Source organism: Pomacea canaliculata, linkage group LG2, assembly GCF_003073045.1.
Source record: "Pomacea canaliculata isolate SZHN2017 linkage group LG2, ASM307304v1, whole genome shotgun sequence".
Classification (NCBI taxonomy): Eukaryota; Metazoa; Mollusca; class Gastropoda; order Architaenioglossa; family Ampullariidae; genus Pomacea; species Pomacea canaliculata.
In genome coordinates, this window is record NC_037591.1 from 17,169,055 (window position 1) to 17,193,603 (window position 24,549).

At 41.6% G+C, this 24,549-nt stretch overlaps 2 protein-coding genes across 3 annotated transcripts; one reads left to right on the plus strand and one right to left on the minus strand.

The window, feature by feature from the left end:
* The first annotated feature begins 546 nt into the window (after positions 1–546).
* LOC112557118 (disrupted in renal carcinoma protein 2 homolog) lies at positions 547–10,828 on the plus strand. 2 transcript variants are annotated; one of them, XM_025226765.1, is made up of 14 exons: positions 547–837; positions 1,261–1,540; positions 3,851–4,382; positions 4,992–5,082; positions 5,714–5,877; positions 6,313–6,373; positions 6,622–6,710; positions 7,048–7,110; positions 7,351–7,480; positions 7,601–7,709; positions 7,889–7,956; positions 8,240–8,358; positions 8,723–8,905; positions 9,395–10,828. In XM_025226765.1, exons 3-14 carry the CDS (start codon positions 3,953–3,955, stop codon positions 9,556–9,558), a joined length of 1,671 nt encoding a protein of 556 aa, XP_025082550.1. In that variant the 5' UTR covers positions 547–837; positions 1,261–1,540; positions 3,851–3,952; the 3' UTR covers positions 9,559–10,828. The 2 variants fall into 2 exon arrangements, with proteins under 2 accessions (XP_025082550.1, XP_025082551.1); XM_025226766.1 differs by lacking the exons at positions 547–837; positions 1,261–1,540 and adding an exon at positions 2,407–2,506.
* Positions 10,829–10,973: 145 nt separating this feature from the next.
* Positions 10,974–18,340, minus strand: LOC112557119 (disrupted in renal carcinoma protein 2 homolog). Its single transcript, XM_025226767.1, has 12 exons — positions 17,854–18,340; positions 17,338–17,428; positions 16,966–17,129; positions 16,400–16,436; positions 15,947–15,966; positions 15,422–15,475; positions 14,335–14,464; positions 13,822–13,930; positions 13,323–13,390; positions 12,517–12,635; positions 12,040–12,222; positions 10,974–11,513 (listed from the first exon to the last, which is right to left on the minus strand). Exons 1-12 carry the CDS (start codon positions 18,134–18,136, stop codon positions 11,368–11,370), a joined length of 1,404 nt encoding a protein of 467 aa, XP_025082552.1. The 5' UTR covers positions 18,137–18,340; the 3' UTR covers positions 10,974–11,367.
* Between the last annotated feature and the right edge of the window lie 6,209 nt (positions 18,341–24,549).

The window sequence follows — 24,549 nt, forward strand, 5'->3', positions numbered from 1 at the left end:
CAAGATGGGTACTTTAGCTTTTCGATTCATAAATTTAGCTGTCAGCGCGAGCATTAGGCAGATTTCACATCAATGTCCGCGACAACACTTCGTCCATGTGAAAATTTAAAAAGGAGTTGGTTTCCTGCTGGTTTCAGGTCATCGTAGTGCGAGGTGTTAGAGACAGAATGCATCTCGAGGTCAGCTTTATGTGTGTCTGTGTAGAGGCAGTACCCTTCGACCTGTGAGTTCTCTCCCTCGCTGTTTTATACCTTGCCTTACGTATAACCCTTCAACAGGTGGCTGAACCATGCAAGCACGCTGCGCCACACAGGTATCGAACTGAAAACAGCCTGAGCGCCCCCGGCTGCTTCCGATCGCAGTATGGACACGACCGCCGTCCCCTTCCGCCCCCGGCCGACCACATACACACTGAAGCGAAGAGTTCATGAAGTGGGATAAAACTTGAGCAACTCTTTAGCCTCTGGAGGGTTATACAGGGACGTAACCACCACTCCGCCCACAACCTGACAGCAACACGTTGATGTCGTCATCGCTTTGCCAGCTGTGTAGCGCGCGGCGACACGCGTCAGTCTCGTCCAGCTCTAACCGGCTGGCGTTGAGGTCACGGGTTCAGTGGAATAGCAACTGCATGAGGAAAACCCTCACTGCGAATGCGCACAGCTGGTGCTCAGCACACACACAAACCGCAAACAGTCAAGAGTGCGTGCGGGGGCAAGAAGAGCTCTCAAGGAATGCACCTATAGTATTTCTTTCTCTCGAAAAAATATGTAGGTTTATCTCCCTTTCTGACATCTGCAACAGGTGTCGAGTACAATTCGATTTATTTTTGAAATAGTAAGTATATACCTTTCATATCTTAATGTGTGTATATATATATGTACACGTTAATTATGATCCGTCGAGTGTAGAGAAAGACATATATGGGTGGAAGGATGGGGCGGATGTACTCCTGTTTTTGGATACATATACAGGGTTTACTGACAATACCATTAACGAAGCAGAGAGAAAAATATAAAGCTTTTTTTTCTTTCCTTCCCGTAAGATAATGAAAACAAAACACAATCCTATTGATCAGATATATGTAAATAACCTGCACTTTATTTTTTTTTTAAAGTGTACAGCATATCAATAGCTTTACTATCTCGTTTTTTACAGAAATACTTTGTTGTCGGATATTGTATAAGCACGAACTTGTATTAGTATATATATATATTTATAATATATACGTGTACAAGTATACAGATATTTCGTTTGCAGACCGCATTGAATTTACAAACGACCTTCTGATTGGCTGATAAAATTGGACCAACCCCCTGACATGTCACGCTAGCGCCCATGGCAAGTCAGCGTGTGGTGTCGCCGAGCCAAATGCTTCCGGTATCACCGAGATCGACAAGGCTAAGTGCTGCACACTGCAAGGGCAGTTATTAACTTGTTGACATTACTGCTGAAGTTTAAACTTCAAAATATTAGGAAAGTTCTTGGAGTGGTGGCAGACGACCCGGAAACGGCGCACCGTGGGACTAGCCTCAGCATCGTAAGTATTCCCCTACCGCCACATTTTCTGTTTCGTAAACTTTGGTTGTTCGCTAAGATAGGTTAATATAAGTGTAAACATATAGGTTACATATGTGCAGTGAACTCATACACTTGGGTTAGAGTGAGGTATCACAGACAATTAGGCGAAATTGTTTGTAAACATCACACTCAGCAGCCATCAAATAGCGTACGTTAGGAGTACTTCTGTCCGTTTGTCTTAGCATGCTACAGACCGAATATTTTTTTGAACGATTATTAAAACTCGTTGGCTACAACAACTGCATGAAAGAAGGAAAAAGGTACATGCCAGCTTTCCTCTTGCATGCCAGGTCTGGCGTGTCTCACTCTGTGTACAGTTCGCCACGTCGCAAGGCCCAGACGTCTGCTACTTCAGCGTGTGTTCAGTTTGGCTGGGTCACGGTCACTCGTAAAAAAAAAGGAAAAAAAAAAAGAAGAAAGAAGTAACCTGAGACGCTCTCACCCGTCTAGAAGTCTGCTCATCGGAATTGTTGTTTTCTCTTCTACAGCATTTTAACATTTGCGTGCTTTTGCCCACGTTTCCTCCTACACGGTTTGAAAACTGTCTTTGTATTACAGTTGTTAGTTGTGGGATAAAGATTGTGTATCTATTGATAGCAATAACATATCGATAGCGATATCAGTGATGTTAATTAGTGATTGTGTCGGGGGTGTTATGTTTGTGTTTCTAACATTGATTGTATGTCTGCTGGTTATGTTCTTGTTTACTCGGTCAACATCTTGCTGCGTCTAGACTGACTTGGAAGATAAAGGTCCTCATCCTTCCCTCAGCCTCCCTTCCCTCCCCTCCCTGGTGTCACACCTGTCGTGTTCGTAACACAGTGCGCATGCCTTCTCTGGTCTTGAAGGGTAATCGTACCTTGTGTCTTGTGCATGTTTTCCACTCATGCTAGTGGAGCTGTTTAATGTCGGACACGTTTTACAGGTAATGTGTGTGCTTATTTCGTTGCTGTTCATCCTTGTTTCATACAGATGTGACTAGACTGTAAAATGCGATCTGCCCGTCGGGGGCACTTGCAGGGCAAACAGAATGCATTATCTTCATCTCCCTAAGCGAATAGGGCTTGGCGTTTAGATGTTTAATCTTGAACTAAGGATGGTCTTAAAGTTTCATTCCTGAAACACGTCTTACCACCTCCTTGAGTCTACAGGCTTATTTGATAAAATACTTTTGTTTGTGAGTTTTTTCCGGTTATTTTTCTTCATTTTATCTTTGCCAGTGGTCTTGGTAATTCACATTTCTCTTATCTGGTCAGACCGTCCGCGTGAGTGTATAACCACAAAGTAATGTTGTCTTCTGATGGTTAGGGTTACAATTTTAGCATTTTAAAAAATTTGTTGTAACTCAAAATCTGTTGATGTACAGAGAGACTGCTCAGTTATTTTAAGTGAGCACCATTTCTGAAGATGTTTCAGGGATGTGTTTCGTTTCATCACGGTATGCAATATACGCCTAGTGCTGCCGTGATCAGCGCGATTTATGTAATCGTATCCTAGGGATTATGCTGCTTACTGCTTAATTAACAGATACCAGCGTTTGTATGAGAATCACGAAGACTACACAGCTTGGTACAGAATACAGTGCCCTGCTTGTCATTATTATCTTACCAAAAGCTCAGGGCCGATCTCTCTCTTTTCCCCTTCCCCAAGACCACTTTGCCGCCCCTGTCTCTGTCACATATACAGATTGACGTGTACGTGCGGTATCTCATAATCACGAGGCTATAAATATGCAAACCAAATTAACTAAGGTGCTTCTGATTCATAATCTTTTTATCAAGTCTTACTCCCGGAGAGCGGAACGCTTCTTTGTCAGATTGACCAACCAATGAATGACGCGAGTCGCCTTTGGCTTTGGAGGCTGAGTTATGCCAGAGGCTGCAATTACTAATGTTTTATTACCTGGCGGTATTTAACGGGGAAGAGGGATGGGCATCCTCCTCTGACACATTGTGCTGTACTCATGTTTGTGTGTGTGTGTGTGGGGGGGGATGCGTGGGTGGGTGGGTGGGTGTGCATGGAACGAACATGCGAGTATATCATTCTTTATAGTACTATAGTACTAATCATATTATTACTACTACATATTCTACTTCCACTGATACAGTGACACATACTACCTCTAAAACCACGAAGAAGCCACGCATGTACGCTTGAGAGTAAATACATTTTGATATCTCAGCACTGAAGTGAACATGTCTTTATATCAAACAAAAATGCATGTCTAACTGCAGCCTTTAGCGGTACATAATTCCTCCATTCATTTTAGGTGTTGAGGGCGAACAGCGCAGCGGAAACGGCTGGCGTGACGTAGTCCATGCCGCAGCGCCAGGCTGCGCGTGCGGGAGGAAAGTAGCGGTGGGAAGTGGTGATGATGGATGAGGTCCGGCAGCCGCTGCTGTTGGCGGAGGATGAAGACACAGACAGTGACGGCAGCAGTTCATCGGTCAGCAGGAAACTGTACTCCACCATCTCGGCGGCAAAACCTCTCCTCCACGCTGCCACCTGCAAGAACGGCAAGGTGGTGTTTAAGAAACTGGAGGGACCGCCTTCAGATGACGGAGCCGAGAAAGTCTCGGAGGCTGGCCTGACGGTGTACACCAGGCGTTGGTACGTGCTGGTCATGTTCTGCCTGTTTAATGCCACTCAGACGGCCGTGTGGTCCACCTTTGGGTCCATCGCCGCCACCAGTGAGCACGCCTTCGGCTGGAACGATGGGACCATTGCACTGCTCAACAACTGGGGGCAGATCTGCTATGTCATTGCCTGCTTCGTCTTCTCCTGGATGATGGACGTGAAAGGTCAGTACTGGAGAAACAGTGTTTATATGTGTCCACCGGCTTTTATTGAATCTTCTATTCTGAATAATAGCATGCAGGCAAGGTAGGAGAATGCCCTCTGTTGCCACAGACGTTTTCAATACCTGGGTCTGTGATTGGCTTAGATTGTATAATTGTCTTGACTGTAGGAATTGGGACAAATAAAATGCGCTGTGCATGCATTTATAAAGGAGAGGGTAGGCTGATTTTCAATCACATCTTCAAGGAAAAATTCGTTGGCGCTTTATTTACTTTTGGTGGAGTCAAGTCCCGGACGTCCCTTCTCATGTTTAATTTGCAAACTTAGTTTTAAAGCAGATCTCCCATCAACAGTTTCTTAAGTTTCAAGTGACATCTGTTTACTATGTTAAGCTGACCTCCTTTTGCAATTTTGTAATATTTTGCAGAAAATGTGGGTATAGCTAGCTCCTTTTGGTTCTTAGCCAGAGAAAATACTGACAGTATGTGACTAAATACTGAGTGACAGCAGGTCGGTGGCGCTGCTTGTACATATTAAACACTCATTAACTGAGGATGTCTCAGTTCTAGGGGTCGGTCTTGTTGATGGAATTGCATCCCTCTGTCCTGCAGGTTTGCGGGCGGCATGCGTGTCCTCCATGTTTCTGGTGGCGCTGGGAGCATCAGTGAGATGCATCAGCGTGGAGCCCCCTACCGTCACCTGGTAAGCTGTTGGAGGATGCCACGTGGCACGTGCTGATGGCGATAGGTCATTCAGTACAGGAGCACGGTACAGGTTAATGTGTTCCTGAGTTAAGATGGAAATATGGTTAGCTACACGGACAAGCTGCCAGAGACAGCAGTGAAAATAAAGGTGTGGGAGAGCTTACAAGTTTCGATAACGGACACAGTTAATGATCTTCGACAGGTCAGGCGGGTAACATTACGCTGACTATTGGAACAGAACTACATAACACCACTCTCGAATTTTTTGTGTGTACACAAACATGAAGATTTTGGATTAAAGGATGCGGAAGTGTTCAACCATTTACTGAATAGAAACGGAAAGGCAGCAGCTTTTGGTACTGACTAATTTGTTTCATTGGCCTGCATGGCTGCCAAGAAAAACATGGGAACATGGGAAAAACATGAGCTAAAGTTACACCAGGCGTGCGCAAGTAAGGCGTTGATGTTTCCTATTGTCACATGGAAACTGCGACGTTTTGTGAAACAGTTATGATGATGTAGTCCATACAAAGGTCGCGTGAGGTCGTGCTAATGTTGTGTAATAGAGATGGAGGAGCACTGCGTGAAACCTTGTTTGTGACCCTCGGCGGCTGGTGGCTTTGTTTCAGGACGATGCATCTGGGATCCATCCTCAACGGCCTGGGAGGGCCTGTCACCATGGCGGGGCCGGCGGTGCTTTCTGCCGTATGGTTTCCCACTCACGAGCGTACGACTGCCACAGCCATAGGTGCCATCATGTCTGGATTAGGAAATGGCGTATCTTTCTTATTAGGTACATTGTATATATATATAGAGAGTTTTGTATTAATGGATCATGTGTGAATGTTTGTGTATGTGTTCAACACATACATAAGTAAAAAGCTAGAATGGATACTTTTGTGTGTGTTGACACCCAAACTAAACGAGAAAGCTTAATATCTGAGGACACTTGTACAAATTGTTGGAATCAATGTTACGTGTGACAAGACACTTTTGCACATTTGTTCCAATGTTGCATGGACAAGAAACTTGTACAAATTGTAGGACAGTGTTAAGTGTGGCTACATTTTCAAACAAGCTAATCGTCGTACATAGTCATATCTGTATCATCAAGATTTTAACATCTAAATTCTGTATCATTTTATATATTTTGAGCTGGTTGTATGCAGAGATTGTTGGTACCTACTTGAGGAAATAACCTTTTCTTTTTGTTTCTTTTTTTTTCCAGGCCCACAGATAGTTCCTCTTCCTCCCGCCAACATGTCAAGCTCCCCTTTGATTGAATCCAGGTTAAAAGATTAAAAGAATGTCTCAGTTGTGCAAAGTGGCGCTGTTGTGATTTGTAGTAGCAAGTTACTAGTGTTTGTAAACACATTTTAGGTGAGATGGCTACATCATGTTGCTATGCCGATGTAAGCATAAATTCCACAGATATATTTGTTTAACTTGCTGTAGTTACCCTGCTGGTAGGCACGTTAAATGTCAGGCGCCATATGGCGACATGGCATTTCACAGTTTTTATTATTTTAATTTCCAGAACTACAGTCAGCAGTGTAACATGGACAGACCAATCCTCTGCAGTTTTTAGCAATAATTTTACCCAACAGTATTCTCCTGATGAACTATGTGAGTGATTTTTTTTAATTTTTTAGTTTGTTTTGCTTCCCTCCCTAAAAGTTCCGAGCATTTAAAGTACACATGTGATTGATAATGAATAAAACTTTCTCATCTGTCTAACCACAAGCGAATACATCGTGAAATAAGGCAACCGCAAGAAAGAACAAACAAACAAACAAACAAACCAATAACAGTTGCTTTTAAGTTTCTTCCACACATGCATGCTGCTAGTTGGAGGGAAAATGGAGAGTGAAGGAAGAGAGTTGTCGTTCATTGAGGTGTTGCCTGTACATGAAATGCCAACAGCACGTGCAATACTGAGTTTCTCACTCTTGCTTTTCCTCAGATATAGAAGACCAAAACAGAATTGAGAAAGAACGACATGCTATCCAGTTACTAATGTATATCGGTGAGTTCTTTTGGAACATACTCCAATCGAAGCTTACAGTAAAACATACGATCGTAGGTTTCAACATGTAAGATATATGTGTGTTTGTATGGTGAGGTTTGAAATACTGCAGCTACCTTTGTATTCCCTCGTCTATTTTACTGAGGAAGGCTGGTCCTTAGAACATTAATCATGGTGATCTATGTCACAGAGGCAGCCTGGTCCCTGGTCCCTGTGTAATGATGGTGATTTGTTTCACAGAGGCAGCCTGGTCTATAGGGCTGTTTGTAATTATGGTGATCTACTTCCCCAAGAAGCCGCCCCAACCGCCCTGTGTGTCGGCTGCACTACAAAGAGAGAATTTTGTGGACGGCCTCAAACAGCTGAAAGCGTGAGTGCATGCAATATTTTACAATACACATGATGATGATGATGATGATGATGATGATGATGATGATGATGATGATGATGATGATTGATGAAGATTATAATTGATGATGGTGGCTTGCAGGCGTCCTCACTTCTGGATTCTTGTTGCTGCATATGGCGTAGCTACTGGTGTCAACAGTTGCTGGATCACTGTGCTCGATGTTATCCTGAAACCGTTTGGCATCACGGAGGTGAGCAGTGGGATACTGTATGTTGTCATGGCTACCAGACTGGTCATAACTGTATTTCAGTATCCAGAGGCCGTTACCATTCTTTACACAGATAACTTCTTAATGCACGTTTCCTAGTTGTAGTACAGCTATTACATCAGCTTGCTGACAGTGGCTTTGTACAATTTGTTTTTCTTCAGCAAAGAGCTGGCTGGATCGGCTTCTACTCCGTGTGTGGTAGCATCTTCATGGCACTTGCTGTGGCTAGGTGAGTACTTTGTGCGATCAGACAGCCAGAAACCTGTGGTGTACAGTTTAAAATTGTATTTTGTCCAGACGAATGACAACGGATTATCTGATTTTAAAAAAATCGCCCCAGAATTTGGACAAAGAATTTGGACTTAGCTTAAAGCCATCGCGACCCCTTAGCTGTTATCGTCGATTGAAATGTTGTCTGCAGGTAACTGGAGGTAACGTCCATTCAGCACGTGATTTGGTGCAAGGGGTTGTGGTGACGTTCTACGTGGCTGTCACGTGTATTTTTTGTGCAGATTTGCAGATAAGGTCAAACGCATCCACAAATGGATCGTCTTTGTGTTCTACGTTATTTGCTGTGTGGCCTATTTGATCTTCTCTCTGGCCTGCATCGAAGTTATACCTTCCTCTACAGGTAATTGTCAAGCCTAGTTTTCTGTCGATCGGTAGATAACAACAGAAGTGTATAACGATTGGGGAATGCTTTAGGGTGTGTGTGGGATGGGGGGCGAAATGAAGAATAAGAGGTTCGATCAACACACATCATCTGCACAGCCAAGGCTTTGCACGACAGCCGGGCTGCTAGTGGGTTAAACTATCTCGTAAAAAATAGACTAAAGGGAATGAACATGGAGGGTAAGAAAAATAGTCGCAACAGCGTCGACTTCAGTACCGGGACAAAACCCCAACGGTCAGCCCTGTAAACAGGTGACACCTGTTAGAAAATGGTCAAATCACGTCGCATCTTGCCTTTATTTTTTTTTTCCCGTGTCTCTAAGTCCTGCTCTACACAACCATCATCGTCGGCTACGTGGCCATCACCTCTGCCATTCCTTTCTTGTACGAGTTGGCGTGTGAGCTAGCCTATCCAGTAGGGGAGGCCACTTCCAATGGCATCTTGACGATGGTGAATAACTTTACGGGTATCATCTTTCTACTGGTCTTGATGATCCCGAATATAGGTATGTACACGACATAGGTATACACACAATATGAGAGTTTAAGCAAATAATAAGTGTGTACATGACAAATATGCGAAGGACATTGACATCCACATGAAGTTTAGTTTTACTGCAACAACTTTTCTGTGAATGTCTCGTCTGCAATAAGAATAAACTCAACGACACCTTGGACGTACACGTTGATTACAGTGAATAATTTTTCTTTCACACAGTATATACATATACGCACATACATCCAACAACAGTAGATACAGTTGGTGACCTTGTCACCTCAGACTAACACAAGATCACTGCCAGTAGGATTTATAATGTGATAGCACGTTTCATGTTATAACGTTTCAAACATGCCTGTCTACACACATATGTTGTTCAACGAAGTCAATACCTCACGCACTCATGTGAATTACCTCTTCCCATCCACTCACCATCCACTCGCAAAGACACAAAACGTCCAGTGCCATGTCTGAGCTATGGCACTACATTATGCAGGTACCATGTGGACCAACTGGACTCAGATCGGAGCCGTTGCTTGCTGTCTGCCGCTGCTGCTGGCACTGCGCGAGCGTTACAACCGCCTGGAGGTCGACGAGCGCTTGCCGGACATGGCCACCATCAACATCGAAGTCGTCGTCCCTGCGCCACAGGACTCCTGACTTCATCTGGACTTTTGCATATTTGAGATCTGCGATCTTTCGAGGAGGAACTTTCTATTTTAAGTTTTTTTTTATCTGTACAAACAGAGAAGTCCTCCTTTTTGATTTTCGTTGTAAGTGATCTGAACAAGACTTGTGGCCTTGCAGCTATTCCAGAACCCGATTTTTTCCCCGTACTATTTATTCATTTTCTGTAAAGTGTTCTCGGAAAGGGGGCGTGCTGCTATTGGCCTACCACGCAATAGAACACGTTCACAATAGAACCAGTTCGTTATACATTGGTGGATGAGAATGTGATATTGATTTCTACCAACGTTGTGATTTGTCAGTGGTGAGATCCCAAATGTTCTACTCGATCAATAAAATATTTTTGATAACTTTTTTGGTATCAAGTTATTATCTCGCCGCGCATTTTTGTTGATTAGTGTTTTATACATGTGGGTTGTTGTGCATGGTGGGAGCTTACTGGTGGAGCATGCTAAGGAGTTCTGGATTTTTGTATATGTGTTGTAGATTGTTGTGTAGGGTGACAACTAGATTATGCATAACTTTAAGGAGGACAAACAATGAAAAGGCATCAAGCAAATTGCAGCAGCTGTCACACAAAAATGGCTGTTTCAATAAGTATAATCGATTTACCTACCCTTGACAACAGCTGGTTGTAAGTGTCGATAATCAGTTGATATAATCTATGAAATGAATGAAAAGCCCTTTTATCTCCCTACGATTTGTTGCATGGGATGTGCATACATTTTGAGTATACAAACACTTTAGAATGAATCACTTTGCCTGTGAAATTAGCGGTAATTTTATGTGCGCCCACATACATATATGCCCGACTGCTTTGTAATATTGTGGCTTTTCTCAGATTGTTTATGTGTTACGTTTTAGATATTGTGATGGTTTTTGTTTTTTACACAGAGGGTAAACCTAACACTAGTCCTTTTAAGTGGTGAATACTAGTATGTCATTCACAGTTTGAATGTTAGAGATTACAGACAGGAAGGAAGACATTTCCTTCAGATGCTTGTATCTAAGGTTGTCAAGATGAGTTTTGAAACCGTCATTGGAATAAAGGGAGGTAATTATTGCCTTCTCCAATTGCAGTCGCTGACATTCTAGTCTTCTCATGTTAAAACTTAACGCTGCCTGGTTTCCAATACAACAGACTCAAAATCCAGTATTTGACATGAAATTCTTGTTCACATGTAAATTTTTATATTCTTAATGCCCCATTTTGGTGGTGAAAGAATAAAATTTGTGGAATCTTAAGTTAATGCGGTGTGATCTTGATTTCATCACATAAACACACATTGTCAGTGTAAAAGATTAAAATAATTACGAATATAGGAAAAAAGATTGTAACAACATCTCATTCTCATGCCTGGATACCATACATCCTTATGTCGACACTTCTCTAACACCTGGTTTTCCCAGTAGAGGACAATTTCAGTTTTGACGAAGCCTCAGCTTCAGTTGTACACCATTAAACTTTGTAACCAGTTCATATTCCACAGAACGCCACTTACTTTCTTTGGTGTTTTTTTTTTCTACTTTAAATGCCACTCTGTTTTCCTCAGGAGCAACATATGCACTAAAGCTATCATAGCGGAGGTGCGGAATTAGCAGTGTCTTTCACTCTGAATCGGAGAAATAAACTTTATGTTGACGTTACAGCGTAGATGGGAAGTCTCTTCACAGTTTTTTCGCCGAAGGAGACTATATTTTGACGCCGAGGCAACGATGAGATATATACTCTGTCCACCGGTTTTCTCTCACACAATTTGCCAAGGGCTTTTGGCGGCATTATCACTCCTTAGAGTTTTCTGAAACTGTTGAAGTCACTGTGTGAAGCAAGTCGACAGCCAGCCGGTTGAACGTCACCTTCACGAGCATCAAAATTGGTACTGACACCGCCAGGATGGCCACGAGGGCCCAGGTGATCCAGGTGGAGCCTGCCAAACAAACCGTTATGTTCTTACTCATGTATCATCTGTTTCATGTTTTCTGCAAATACAAGGGCTTGACATGTACAAACATGACGTCAGATGGCATCAGATAAAGATCGCTGTCTACAGAGGATTTTTCGAGAATGTTAATTGAGTAACGGCTTAAAATGATTACTACATTCAACGAGATTTTTGTCTCTTTTAGAAAGTATTATGGAGTGAGCAAGGTTTACAACAAATGTTTCAACGTTTTGTTTCCTCTTATGCGCTCCCCTGTATTATGGCGCTGATTAGTTCATGTTTGTCGCAAGCAAAGGTGATGCGTCCCTTGCGTCTTGAAAAAAAGGGAAGACTAGCATATACACACTTTAGATATGACATAAGGCAGCGAATAAAATATATAAAACAGAAATGGAGCAATTGAAATCCTTATTAACGATTTGTCTTTACTGCTTTTAGCTTGTAAACAGAATCGTCTGCAACTTATGTCTGAAAGTGCACAAGAAAAACAAGTAAACGCTGGGCCGCTTACCAATATTTGGAATCATCATTATTAGCAGGACTATCAGGATAAGCACATTTGTTGATAGATTCACCAAAAATGCCGTTGTACCTTCTCCTACCGGATATGCCAGCTCACATGCCAAGTTGATTAATATCGGATTTAACGCATTTATGCACGAAATTCCGATTATGATTGTTGCATAAAACAATGCTGTTACAGAAAACACGAACAACATGGTCAAATTGAGCAATATTCGGTAAATGCAATACACAATGTTTAGTAAATACGTTTTGGTAAGACTTTTTCTATAACAGAAACAATAGATTTTAAAAAAAAAAGTTGTTAAGAAGTCAGACAGATGTTCCTGCCAACAAATAATAAAAAGCATGTCATTTCCACACACAAGCTGGCGAAAGATATAACTCGTCTAAGTAACTGTCATGAAGAATAGGATACTCAGATTTCCGAATCAGAAATAGCAACTGAGCAACTTATCAAACTCACGTAATGACTTGGGAATGACGCCCATGAACGCAAGCTTTAAGATAAGAAAAGCCAGTAGCGCCACCGCGATGAGACTGAACGCAACTTCTTTGACGAAGTGCGTGAACATATCTGCGTATCTGCAATAAATAAACCTGTTATCTTGTAGTAATTATTCCCTACTGCACTCACTTCAGCTTTGTCCCAATGACTTTCACTTCTTTCCCCGATGCTGATTTTTTTTTTTTTTTGGTACACTCTTCCTTTCTTGTCTTTTTACTTTCCTATCTTGCTCATTCTATGTGTGTGTATTGCTTCAGCAATGGGGTAGGAAGATACTCGGCTTTAAGATGGGGGGCAAACTTCATGATGAATGAATGAATGACACTCCCTCAGTATCGTTTTTTGATTGGAGTGGGGTTGCCCTCTTTGCTCCCCACCCCAGGTACGCCACTGATCATTACACAATATGTTTACTAGATGCTGTTAGAAACTGGTGTTTTGAAATAAGAGGAAGAGTGGCGTTTATCACCGTGTGAGCAGTGGGGTCAACTGTGGGTCTTCCACCGCCTCGTACCAGCATCAATAATTTTGTTTGGTGTGAGAAAAGTTGTTTACGCTGCACAAACGAAGAGAATACGATCGCGATACTCCAAAACACTACTTTTTTATATCGAATGGACAACGATAGATAGCAATTTCCGAGCGTATTTACAGGAATAAAAAAAAAACCTTTACATTTCAAGGAAAGGAACTCCTGCCTTCAAAAGGAGAATTAATTCTCTGTATTCTGTCAGTAGGCCATTGTTCGAGGTTACCATGCTCACCTGGCCACAGTCAGTGACATAAAACACGCCGACACTATGGCATAAAAACCGATCCAGCCTGCTGTTGTCTGAAATAAAGAAGAAGAGAAGGAAAATGTTGGCTTAAGCCAATGTAACTTTCTGTTAGAATCACAGTTAGGCAAATAAAAAGGCAAGCCAACTTCCCCCCCCCCAAAAAAAAAAAAAAAAATATGCAGTTTCATGATTATATATATATAACTGGATTTATGGTTCTTCAATTACGGATTTGTTATGGTTAGCAGTTATATAACTTTTTGAAAGCAGGAGAAACCTATTTCTACCTTAATGGCTGGTGCTGATTTTTTTGTACACCATCACCATCACCATCACCACAACCAATAACACTGTGAAAGAAATCTGACCATGTTTCTAGTGCTTAATTTTGAGATTCATTTAAGAATTTTCTTTTGCAATTTTTATTCTTGATCACCATAACCCTCTATGCACAGCAAGGAAACGAGAGACGCCATGGACGCACCTGTGACACGTCCACTTTCTCCAAAGTGACGTTGAGCAGGCTAGCAAACCCATTAACCACTCCCATCGTCATGGAGCAGACGGCGACGACCAGCAGAGCTTGACTGTTTCTGGAACAGGCGGACATAGAGGATTAGGTCACATCTCGACATGGTCACGTGACGCTACCATAACAGATACAGACACAAACACACTGCACAGTAAGAGAGCAGCAGCAGCAGCAACTGCCAGAGGGATAATAATAATTTGTATGTTAATAAATATCTTCTTGATGAAATTTTCATGCTTCGTTAAGTCTTTTTTGTTTTTCTGGAGGTGCGGGGGTGGGGTGGAGGAAAGAGGGGAGGGGACTTCTGAGCCGTGTGGCGAAATTTGAGTGACCTGTAAATGTTGTTTATAACGTTCCCTTGCAAGATTATGTTGACGTGGTTACATCCAGTGCCCCGGGGCTAATGTGAGTTTGGAAAGAAACGGAGGAACGTTGCAGCAGCGTGATATTGAGAAAGAAACTTACCTCGACAGCTTTCTCACTCCATCCCAGTAATTCTCCCGCGTGATGCCAGCTGAAGCGGAAGGAGGATGACGAGGCTTTGAGGGGAAATGGAACACAATGAGGATAAAGATGAGAGCGCTCCAGCCTGCCTCTGAAGAAAAATAAAATACAATGGCTACCGCTTTCACAGGTGCTGGAGATACGGTCTCTAGCGTACTTTACTTCGTACTGCACGTCTCTTGACATTAATATACCTTATTATTATATCTTATATTATATCTTAACTGGACTGAAAAGTGTTGATCTGAAACAGTTTCTATAGCTCGAAGAACAATGAATATGATATGGAATGGTAGGTAATGAACCAGAGACCACGTTCTGTGTCGGATATAAAGAGAATGCAAAACAATTTGTATCGGACTCCTGAACATCCTATATCCGACATTAAGAGACGAAGGAATATGTTGTGTTGGACATAAAAAGACTGCAGAACACTGTATTTAGCTTGAAAACCAGACTTTCCCGCAAACCCACACTCAAACCAAAATGTAAGACCACTACCTGATGGAAGTCGCGTCAACTCTGAGAGTTTTGTGGGTAGAACGCTAACACCTGAACCAGTGCTAGACCTTTATTTCGGGCGAGAGACTCCGACGATCTACGGAAAACCGGGCAAAATAAAGATATTTCCATGTTTAGTGATAAAAATGGAGGGAAAGGTCTATCCTAGCCACTGAACGGCCTGTTACAGAAGACTGATACCTAGACCGATGACAAACTGTGATGAACAATTTAGACCTTGATGACTAGAGATGAAGAGCATTTGACTATTAATTGAAGATATTTTGTGAAATTGTGTTTTATTAGGAAAAGCTAACTTGACTGTTGATTGAAGATATTTTGGGATGTTCATTGCTTTAAAAAATCTTTTTGTTAAAATACATTGATGCCGCGTTGGCGGGTAAAACCCCACAAAAGAAAAACGATCTGTTTTGTTGTGTATGGTGAGCGAATGCATAGTCAAACCGTTTGGTGTGACAGACAACCAGCAGTCTGACTGACAGAGTGACCGAAGAGCTATGATAATATAACAATCGTCTACAATTACCGAAGTACATGTAGTTTGCTATTGCATCTCTAGCCTTTTTCACCTCGGATGATTCTGTAAAAAAAAAAAAAAAGAAAGGCTTATGTCAGGAGCAGTGAAATTCGTTATCAGACACCCCAACAGCCTTATAAGGACAAGAAAAAAAACCAAGTAAACAAGCAAGCAAAAGCAAAGAGACATAAAAATTTGTTAGAGATTGTGTAAGGTGCTTTCTGACAGAAGGTAACAGGCACTCTGTTTACATTTATCTCAAAAACACAACCCCTTTTACACAGAAATCCAAACTCACGTAGTTATTCAGAGAAACGCACATTTCGTGCAAGTTATGCTCCCACTACTACCATCAAAAAAAGAAAAAAAAAAGTCCTCAGCAGTGCCACCACCATCACCAATCCCATCACCAAACCGCTAGAGCCACTACATAATTATGGTGGACAGGTAAGGTATCAAAGAAAAGACGATTTTTCCTAATGAAAGTCATATAAACGTGCAAGTTTTTTTAAAAACAGAAAATGCGATGCAGACCTTCGCCATTATCTGCTTCACTGCCGGGTCCGAAAGTGCGTGAAAAAGAAAGAAAATACACAGACATAATATAAAGCATCAACAATTCAGTATTGCTCGAATAAGATCATAGGTCATTCGAAAATGCATTCATTCGCAGGTGTGTACACCGTCTGAGCATCGTCCCGCCGAACGTACCATAGACAAACTCAAGTACTCTTCCACCCTTCAGAGATAGAGGTATTGGCATAGACACATGCATATATTCTTGTTGAGAAATTTATTATCCATTCGTCCACACACAAACACACACACACTACGTATGCACTATCACGGCCGAACGCGCACTCGAATGCATCAACGCAAACGGAAACGCACTCACGCAAGCAATCACAGGTTTCGTGTCAAGATTCTCTTGATTCCCTCCCAGTCCCTTCCTACTCTACCTCTGTCAAAAGACATACGATCAACAACCTTGACTTATTGCTCAGTTCCGGGATGACGTTTGGACCTGCACAAAAAACATTATATTGCTAAAAACATAATGATTATTATTTCTCAGAGCAGGAGACAAAAAATATTCTATGTGACTACTTTCACAAATTTAAAAACCCTACAGAAGCTAAAACCAAACCGGTAAAAATAAATTACCGGTGATACCAACTTTCGTCTGGCAAGACTGATTCCCATTTGCTTCCTTTGCCAATGAAGACCAAAACTGGAGTAAGCATATATGTGTGTGGCTAAAGTGAGAGTGGTTATAGTTTGATTGAAGTCCTTCTTGTCTGTGATGGATGTCAGCTGACAACTAATCTTTCAGAACGACATTGAACAACAGCGGAGAGGATATGTTGATATCTTTGAGGGTCTTTCTTTGTCAGCCTGTTTCTGCATCCCCCAATCGTATAAGAAACCTTTAGGCAGAATTGTAAATAAAATGACGTAACATGCGAATTAATGGAAAGGCAAGGAAAATGAAGAAATAGAAGAACATGAGAAAGAACACAAACAGAAAGAAGAACAAGAAGAACAAGGCATACCCATAATAAAAGCTAGACCCAGGCCCGTGTAGGCTCCGACAATACCGATGGCCAAGGCAGTGGTGCGCTCACCAGACGGAAACCACAAAGCGGACACAGCGGAGGGGCCGCACAGTGCTATGGGACCCCCGAGGCCATTCAGCAGGTGACCTATGGTGATCAGCCTGCCGACACGGACAGTTGCGTTGCAAGAGGACCTTCAGTTACTTTATCGCCTGTCCATTTGTCTTTCTATCAATCCGTGCATGCGAATATAGGAGCATGCAATCACTGAATTGACGAGTCCTTGGGAACTATATTTGTTTTGATGGCCATAACAAAGAAAATGTAATAATAGACCACGATAACAATGCTGATGTGTCGTAGACCTACCAGGTGACAGTGGGTTTTTTGAAGGTTATGCATCTGAAGGCCGTTCCTATGGCAGTGCTAGTAGAGCTGATCAGGTAGGCCACCCTCAGACCTGGAGATGACCAACATGGTTCACGCCAGGACGGTCGAAGGTGGGACACCAAGGTGTGGTACACGTGGAAGCGCATAAAGGCAGATTCAGGGCAGATAACAGTTATGAATAAATTTATTATAGGTTGTTAAGAAGGGTGAAATTCACTTTTCTTTTTCTCTCTTTATCAGACATACACATGCGCGCTCGCTCTCTATCTTTGTCTCACAAGAGCACGCATATTGAACACAATTTTGTTTTAAAAAGCTAGATCACTCCTTCATCCCTTTTCATTGTCTTTGTGTGTGGGTGAGCCTGCTTGCCTATCTTCCATTAAACTCTCTGATGGTGACTAACCAAATGCATAGAAATGAAACTGAATTAACAGAATAATCAATCAATGTGTGTGGAAACTAGCAGTTTGTAAGATGGAGAACATACGGCACCCTTCTCTTCGATGATCCACGAGAAGACCGGTCCGGTTAAGACGAAGGCAATGGGTCCGCAAGCGCTGAGCAACGAGATGTTAGCATCCGTCCAGTCGAACACCTCCTTGCTGGTCGTCGAGATAGGACCGAAGGTGTTCCAGACACAAGATTGCGTCATTGAGTAGAGAAAGCAGACCAGCAGCATGTACCAGCGCTGCTTGGACGGCCGAACGGTCACGGGACTTTCACCTGCCGCTCCTGAAGGCTGAGGGCTACCCGATGGTTGAACCTCTACCCGCATGGTCGCTCCGGTGGGTTCAATCGAATAAGTTATTTGCAACTTTAAGTGCAGCTGAACCTATGTGTTGAAAATATTCTCAACTCCTTCAGTGAGTAAACAAACAAACGTTATTTTCACTTTCTCACAGTTATTGTAAACTCAGATGTACGAAAATCCTCCTTCAGGCAAGAGACGTGGGAAAGCAAGCTGCAGACATCAACATGGCGGCATCAGCTTGGTGACGTGTACAAACTGCGGATGACGTCAAAACTTGAATGACGACATAATAGCGCCGTCACACCAACGTCAGTGTCATGTGTTCATGTGTACTTGTGTACATGACAGCTGGCAGGCAAGCATGGCTCTGTATTTTGTGAGAAACATTCGTTTCCTCTGTAAAACAACAGAGTAGACAAAGCACACACATTCATACACACAGACACACGTACATATATATAAACGATAAATAACACTTTATATTTATCCCAGATGGCGCTTCGGGGCAGCTCGGGAAAGCACAAAACAATACCACAACAAATTCGTATCGGCCAAAGAGACTCATACATTCATGGGCCATACAGCTGCATTCATTCGCACACAGCAACATCCACAAGTAGCACGGCCGAAACAACAAAGGACAGTCTGTTGGGCCTGCATGCAGGTAAACAGATCGGTGGCTCGATGGGAGGAAGAGAAATTCTCCCAACGGGACATGTTTGTCATCACGAAGGATTTCAGACACTTTCAGAACTGTCTGGTTGTTATACGGAGTCCGAAGAGCACTGTAAGCGGTTCCAATGACTTTGGAGCAGGTTAATACAAAGCGATGTAAGCTATTATTGTCATTCACCGATAAACTGTTGTGAAAACAGAAAGATTGCAACTTCCAGAGAAGGAAGAGTCGCTGTTGAACCTTCTTCACGACAGTTTGAGTGCAGGGATCCAACGAAGTCTCCTATCGAAGATGGTGCCCAGGTATTTACAAGCAAGTACAATTTCAGCACTTATTAGTTTCTCTTGGGCTTCACAGCTAAAAATATTTGCTCTCTTCCCGTGTCCAAACAACTTTTTCTACATACTTTCCATGTGCACGTGCATCAGCTCAGTCCGCACGCGTCATTTTCAGAAAGGCTGGTGTAGGTAATCATTGTCTTCAGGTCACCTTCAAAACAGTGTGTGACCGTTTACTGCAGATGTTGGAAACCTGTTTTTCTTCCATGGGCATTAATTAATATTTATAACATCATTCTCGACACCGTCATTTACTTCTCTGTTAAAAATTAGCCTAAAACTTGTGGTCAGGCTGTACCTGTAAAGTGTTAACACTTGCAACGGGTACAACCCGATTGCCTAACACTATAACTTGATATAATATATAGGTGCATTATAAACAGTGTCTGTTGAAATCAATCCCCTACTCTTGAGAAAGAGGAAGGCTACTGTTGGAGATCTTTTCAGGCCATCTTATTCCCAGAATACGGCGTGGGCATCAGATTATCAGATTTATAATGTTATTTAGTTGAGTTCGAGGAGCAAGATCCGTTCTGCAAAAATTCTGATTATTGATATCAAGGCTAAATTGATGAGACGGGAATTTAATTTTTCAATGTAACCTTTCCCTTAATGTTAAGTTTTGATAACTTTAAATAATATTTATACTTAAACTATTCTTTTACTCTCACCCTCCTCTTGTTGCGATGCATAGCCGTATACTAGACCGCTAGAGTCTGTCCTCAGTTTGAAGTTGTACATGTATTTGTAATATTTCGTCTCTCGGTTTAGTACAGTAGTGCTTTCCATGATAATGTGATCGTTGCTGTCTTCAACAACTGAAGTTTTAGGCTGATCGCTCTTGGTGATGGTCTTCAGTAACTAGTCGGCCATTTTCTGTCCTATTGTGCCGTAGTCTCGTGCATGGTTCGAAATCGGTCCTTTATTCATCTCTTAGCTGCTTTGGTCTCCTTTCCGATGTCGCAGTTAACTCTTTTCTACTTACACGCTTTTGGTGATTTCTCCATTTTTTTTCTCCCATAAGATAAATATCTAAGGAAATGCTTGCTGTAGTCATTTTTTATCTATGTGTGGTAACCTCCTGTGTCAAAATTAAGAATTTATTTTCTTTCTTTCCGTCTTCAAAATTCGAAAGTAATAGACTGCAAGTACTGAACTAATGTCTGATCATGGTAAAGACCAGTTAATGATACAGAACACATGACTTTAAAATGTGTAATAATTTGAGACTTGTGAGATATACAGCATCAATGTTTGCTTGCCCAAGCGAATTCCTATATTCAGTAGGAGGCAACGATCGGACGAACATCATTCACATGTGTTTCAATAGAAGCGGTAAAATATATTCCCATTATAAAACTACTTTAGCCCGTACCACTGTGTCTTGTATGTTTTCTGGCAAAGTAAATACAGAAATTAAAATTAGGAATCATTCTACATAAAAACGACAACCTCACCGCGTTATTAGATAAAGAAACTTTTTGACAGCTGGAAGTGCGGTACAAACTGTAATGTAAAAGGAATGTGTTAGCCTGGTGAGTATACTTGATGAATGTAGGCACATGGACAAAACTCATTTTGGTCAATACATTTTACGTGTTGAAATAATTATACTGTAGATTATTGTGTTTACGAACAAAGTAAAACTGAAAAGTACACGTTTAAAGCTATTCTCTCTTTCTGTCTCATTATTTTTGTGTCCTTTTCTTTCTGTTTCTATCTCCTTTTTTCTTTCTGTATTTATATGGCCATTGTCACCAGCGCTAGTGCACTTTTCTCATATACAAGAATGCGTGTCTACTTTCGCTGGACTATCCTAAGACTTTGATATCAAATGTTACAGTCTAATTCAGTAGAAGTTGTATCAACGTTGAATAAATAATGACATGAGAGAAACTTTTCATGTCATGTAAATACTTTATTCAATGATGTGTCCTTATAAACTGGATTAGTCACCAGAACCCATTGCATTTCTCCGTCAAAGATTCGCAACTTAGTCCTAGTCCCATTGTGATAACCTCCCGGCAAGCAGCGATAAGTTACATCGTCACCATAGTAACCAACAGTAACGGTAGGTTCTGCCCACATGATGTCTGTTGGATGAGGTCAAACTGGAGCTGGAAACATTTAATACCTTTGTTAAAGGTAGAAATGTCTTTATATCTCTCTTTCTCTGATTTGGTTTGGGCACGTCGCTCGGCATGACATACTGCCCATGACACACTGCCCATGACACACCGCCCATGACACACTACTCAAGCCAGTCCTCGAGAAACGTGTAGAAGGATGATGTCGAAGGGACAAACAGAAGACGACAAAGTTGAATAACAGGACGTGGACAGGACGTCAGATGGGAGACGTTTTGAGTGAAGCTGTCACGTGACGTAATCGCTAGCTCCTTTTCCTTCTCCTTCATCTCTTGGTGTCTGTCTCACACAAGCACATGGATGCATTGAGTAGACTGGGAAACACCAGTCATTAGTGTCCTTTTTTTTTTTTAAAGATAATGTAATTGTTTAGAGGTGAGAATCGGGCGTTAGTTTTATCGTTTGCCATATTCTTTCTCTTGTTTCCTACTCTTAAATGGGTATCCTCCAGCCTTGATCATTACCTTTGATAATTATTCGTGTGCATTATTCACAAACCTAGACGGGAAAGTGCAGAAACAATCAGGATTTGATCAGGTGTCAACAAACGTATAGAGACACTCCCTGCTACACTTTCCGTTTTTGTTATAAGATTTATATTTATTTATTGTAGGAAGTCAATTTGTGTAACGCAATAGAGCTCTTTCAGTATTTAATACATGTCTACTTGGAAAAGGGTCTGGGAGAATGGATGCCTTGGGCTTTCGGAACATTAGGCACTAAGATGTTAAAGTTCTTTCCCCCAAACAATACAAAAATTGTCGGCAAACAGTTGGTAAGACCACCTTCAGTGCTAAGAACCTAACATAACTCTTTCCCGTTTGTCAATACTTCTCCAACCTTCAGCAAAACACAAAGCAACTTTATCTGTTCAGTGAAGCTATACTGTCGTCAAATCAAAGCTGCGTTCCGCCCCGCACGACACTTTTTCATGTCGGCTACTCGGAGGGTCTTCTATTCGAAATTCGTTATTTTTCCCAGCGTCTGTGAGCTGTTTGTTCTGTGTGACCTCGCACAAATTTGTTGTCGTGTAAGATAAGAAAGCAGGTCAGTGAAGGGAAGAGGCGGTAAACGCGTAATGCGATGCTAAACTGACGAGGGCATGACCTGTGGGCGGTGATAATAACGGGTACGTGTAGTTTTTTTTTTTTTGTGTGTCGACAACCTGCTGCCTGCCCTCCACTTTGAAGGCAAAGTTGACACGTGATCGTGTCTCACTACTCCCCCTTCTCCCCCCTCTAACTAGTTTAAACTGTTTAACCATATGCTTTTTGCTGTAAATAATCAAATTGCTTAATCGTATCTCTTCTCTACTAATTGTACATATTTCCCAAAATCAAATGTTAGCATGCATGCGATTGGCGGAAGCAGCATGACAACCGAGTGCATGATGGATTCAAATTAACTAGTCAAGAAGTTTAAAACTTAGGGGCTATTTATACAGCGGATCGAGCCAAAAGATAAGAGATGACTGTTGCACATCTCTGTCCAGCCTTTTCTATTTAATATCTTGTTATCCTGTGGTGCCACACTGCTGGTGATGTGTAATAATCCACAGCTGCCGGTCTTTTCACAGTTTTCGGACCAAGATTGAGGATGACACCAAACGCATCTTAGTGTGAGCGGGATATTTCCCTGAGTTTCCTGGAGATACAGGATACCAATCAAGTAATAACAAGATGACACAGATGTAACAGTAGAAAAATGATAAAATTTCACAAGAAAATATGGAAAGTAATGCTGACCCAGAAATCCATCCAGCGCGCAAGTTGAGCAAAGATAAAGTCAACAGTAAAAGACGAACGCTATTCACTCTGTCTCTCAATATCTTTTGTACTGATGTGATCATTGTCACCTTCTCAAATGCATTGTTCTTACAAACATGACCATCGATAACTATCCTAAAAATTGATTCAAACTTCGCAATAAATTCAGTAGAAACCGCACAAACGCTGCAGTGATACATGAATAGAATAGGTTTTCTGAGGATTACAAAAAAAGTGTTAATGTCGTTCCACTCGATCAGCAAAAACATTGTCGGCAAAAAGTAGTAAAAAGATATCTTGACCATCACATAACTTATTTACAATCATTGGAGGGTATAATTGCTTACTCTTTTTAAAAAAAAATTATTCTTTAATCAACAACCACCAAGACTTTACATTTCAGTAGGGTTTGGTTTCCATGACACCACGTGCCTGCTGGGCACAGCTTCCAACAACACATTGCTATTGCTGCAGTCAGTTTTTCAAGCATCTGGAGGACAATGGCAGTTCCCATGCAGCAGACTGAGTGTGTGGTTTGTTGTTGCTACCTGCCGTCAGATCAATGTCGTCTGCATGTGGGCTTTTAACCGATGGAAAGGAAGGTGTGGTAGCTTTGCAGGGTTTCTCAAATGATGATATCAGGTGAGCCAATAAAAGCATCACTGCTGTTGCAATTATGATGTGCATTTCTGCTGTGCAGTTGTCTTCCCTAGAAAGGTCGGCTCCTTGGCGCCTGGGATAGTTCACTTCTTTAAGGTGTTCTATGTTCCTATGATTTTCTTTTACCTTTGCTTTTGTATGTCATGGTCTGTATTGAATTGAAATTTTTTCGTGGTCTGTCAGTTTGACCACAAAATCTTGCAGTTTTCAGTCTTCAATCTTCCTTGATTTGTCTCTCGTCTTTGTGCGCAGTAAGGGCATCTGAACCTCCATTACAATTGTCCTTTTTATTAGTGATATGGATTGTTATTGTGATAATGTTTTAAGTACTATTGTCTTCATTTCGTAGTACTGACTACAGACACACATTCAGAAACAATCATAACCATGATTTCTACTTGTTCCTCACAAATTTTGGCATTTCCTTAACTTTTGTCTTTCGTAGTGATTTATTTTTTGTCATTTAAGCCTTTTGATTTAATTCCTAAAATACTGCAATAATAAGGACATAAATACAATAATACGGACTCAAGTTTACATTACTTTTTTTTTTTACTATGTTTACTCTTTAAAAAAGCGAACTGTTCAAGTGACTGAGCGCGTACTGCATGAGGCTAACAAGTGGGCAAAGATACACCCAGGATAGAATCAGGGTATCAAGGACTATGTGGGCATCTCCGTGTATTGTTAAGTGCTGAGATGTGAGACACATTATCTTTTGAACCGTTCATGAGCGTAGACCACAATAAAAAAGAAAGAAAAAAATTTTCAAATAATGAGTTGAATCACACGGATACAAAAAAAAAAAAAGAAAAATGATATATATATACACACACACACACACACACAT

Coding starts and splice junctions, on each gene's coding strand:
- LOC112557118 (XM_025226765.1), top strand. CDS start 3,953: ATGATGGATGAGGTCCGGCAGCCGCTGCTGTTGGCGGAGGATGAAGAC. Junction 7,111..7,350: donor CCAGTTACTAATGTATATCG/GTGAGTTCTTTT, acceptor TTTGTTTCACAG/AGGCAGCCTGGTCTATAGGG. Junction 8,906..9,394: donor CTTGATGATCCCGAATATAG/GTATGTACACGA, acceptor TACATTATGCAG/GTACCATGTGGACCAACTGG.
- LOC112557119 (XM_025226767.1), bottom strand. CDS start 18,136: ATGCGGGTAGAGGTTCAACCATCGGGTAGCCCTCAGCCTTCAGGAGCG. Junction 15,967..16,399: donor GAACTGAGCAATAAGTCAAG/GTTGTTGATCGT, acceptor CGGACCCGGCAG/TGAAGCAGATAATGGCGAAG. Junction 12,636..13,322: donor ATGTCACTGACTGTGGCCAG/GTGAGCATGGTA, acceptor TATTTATTGCAG/ATACGCAGATATGTTCACGC.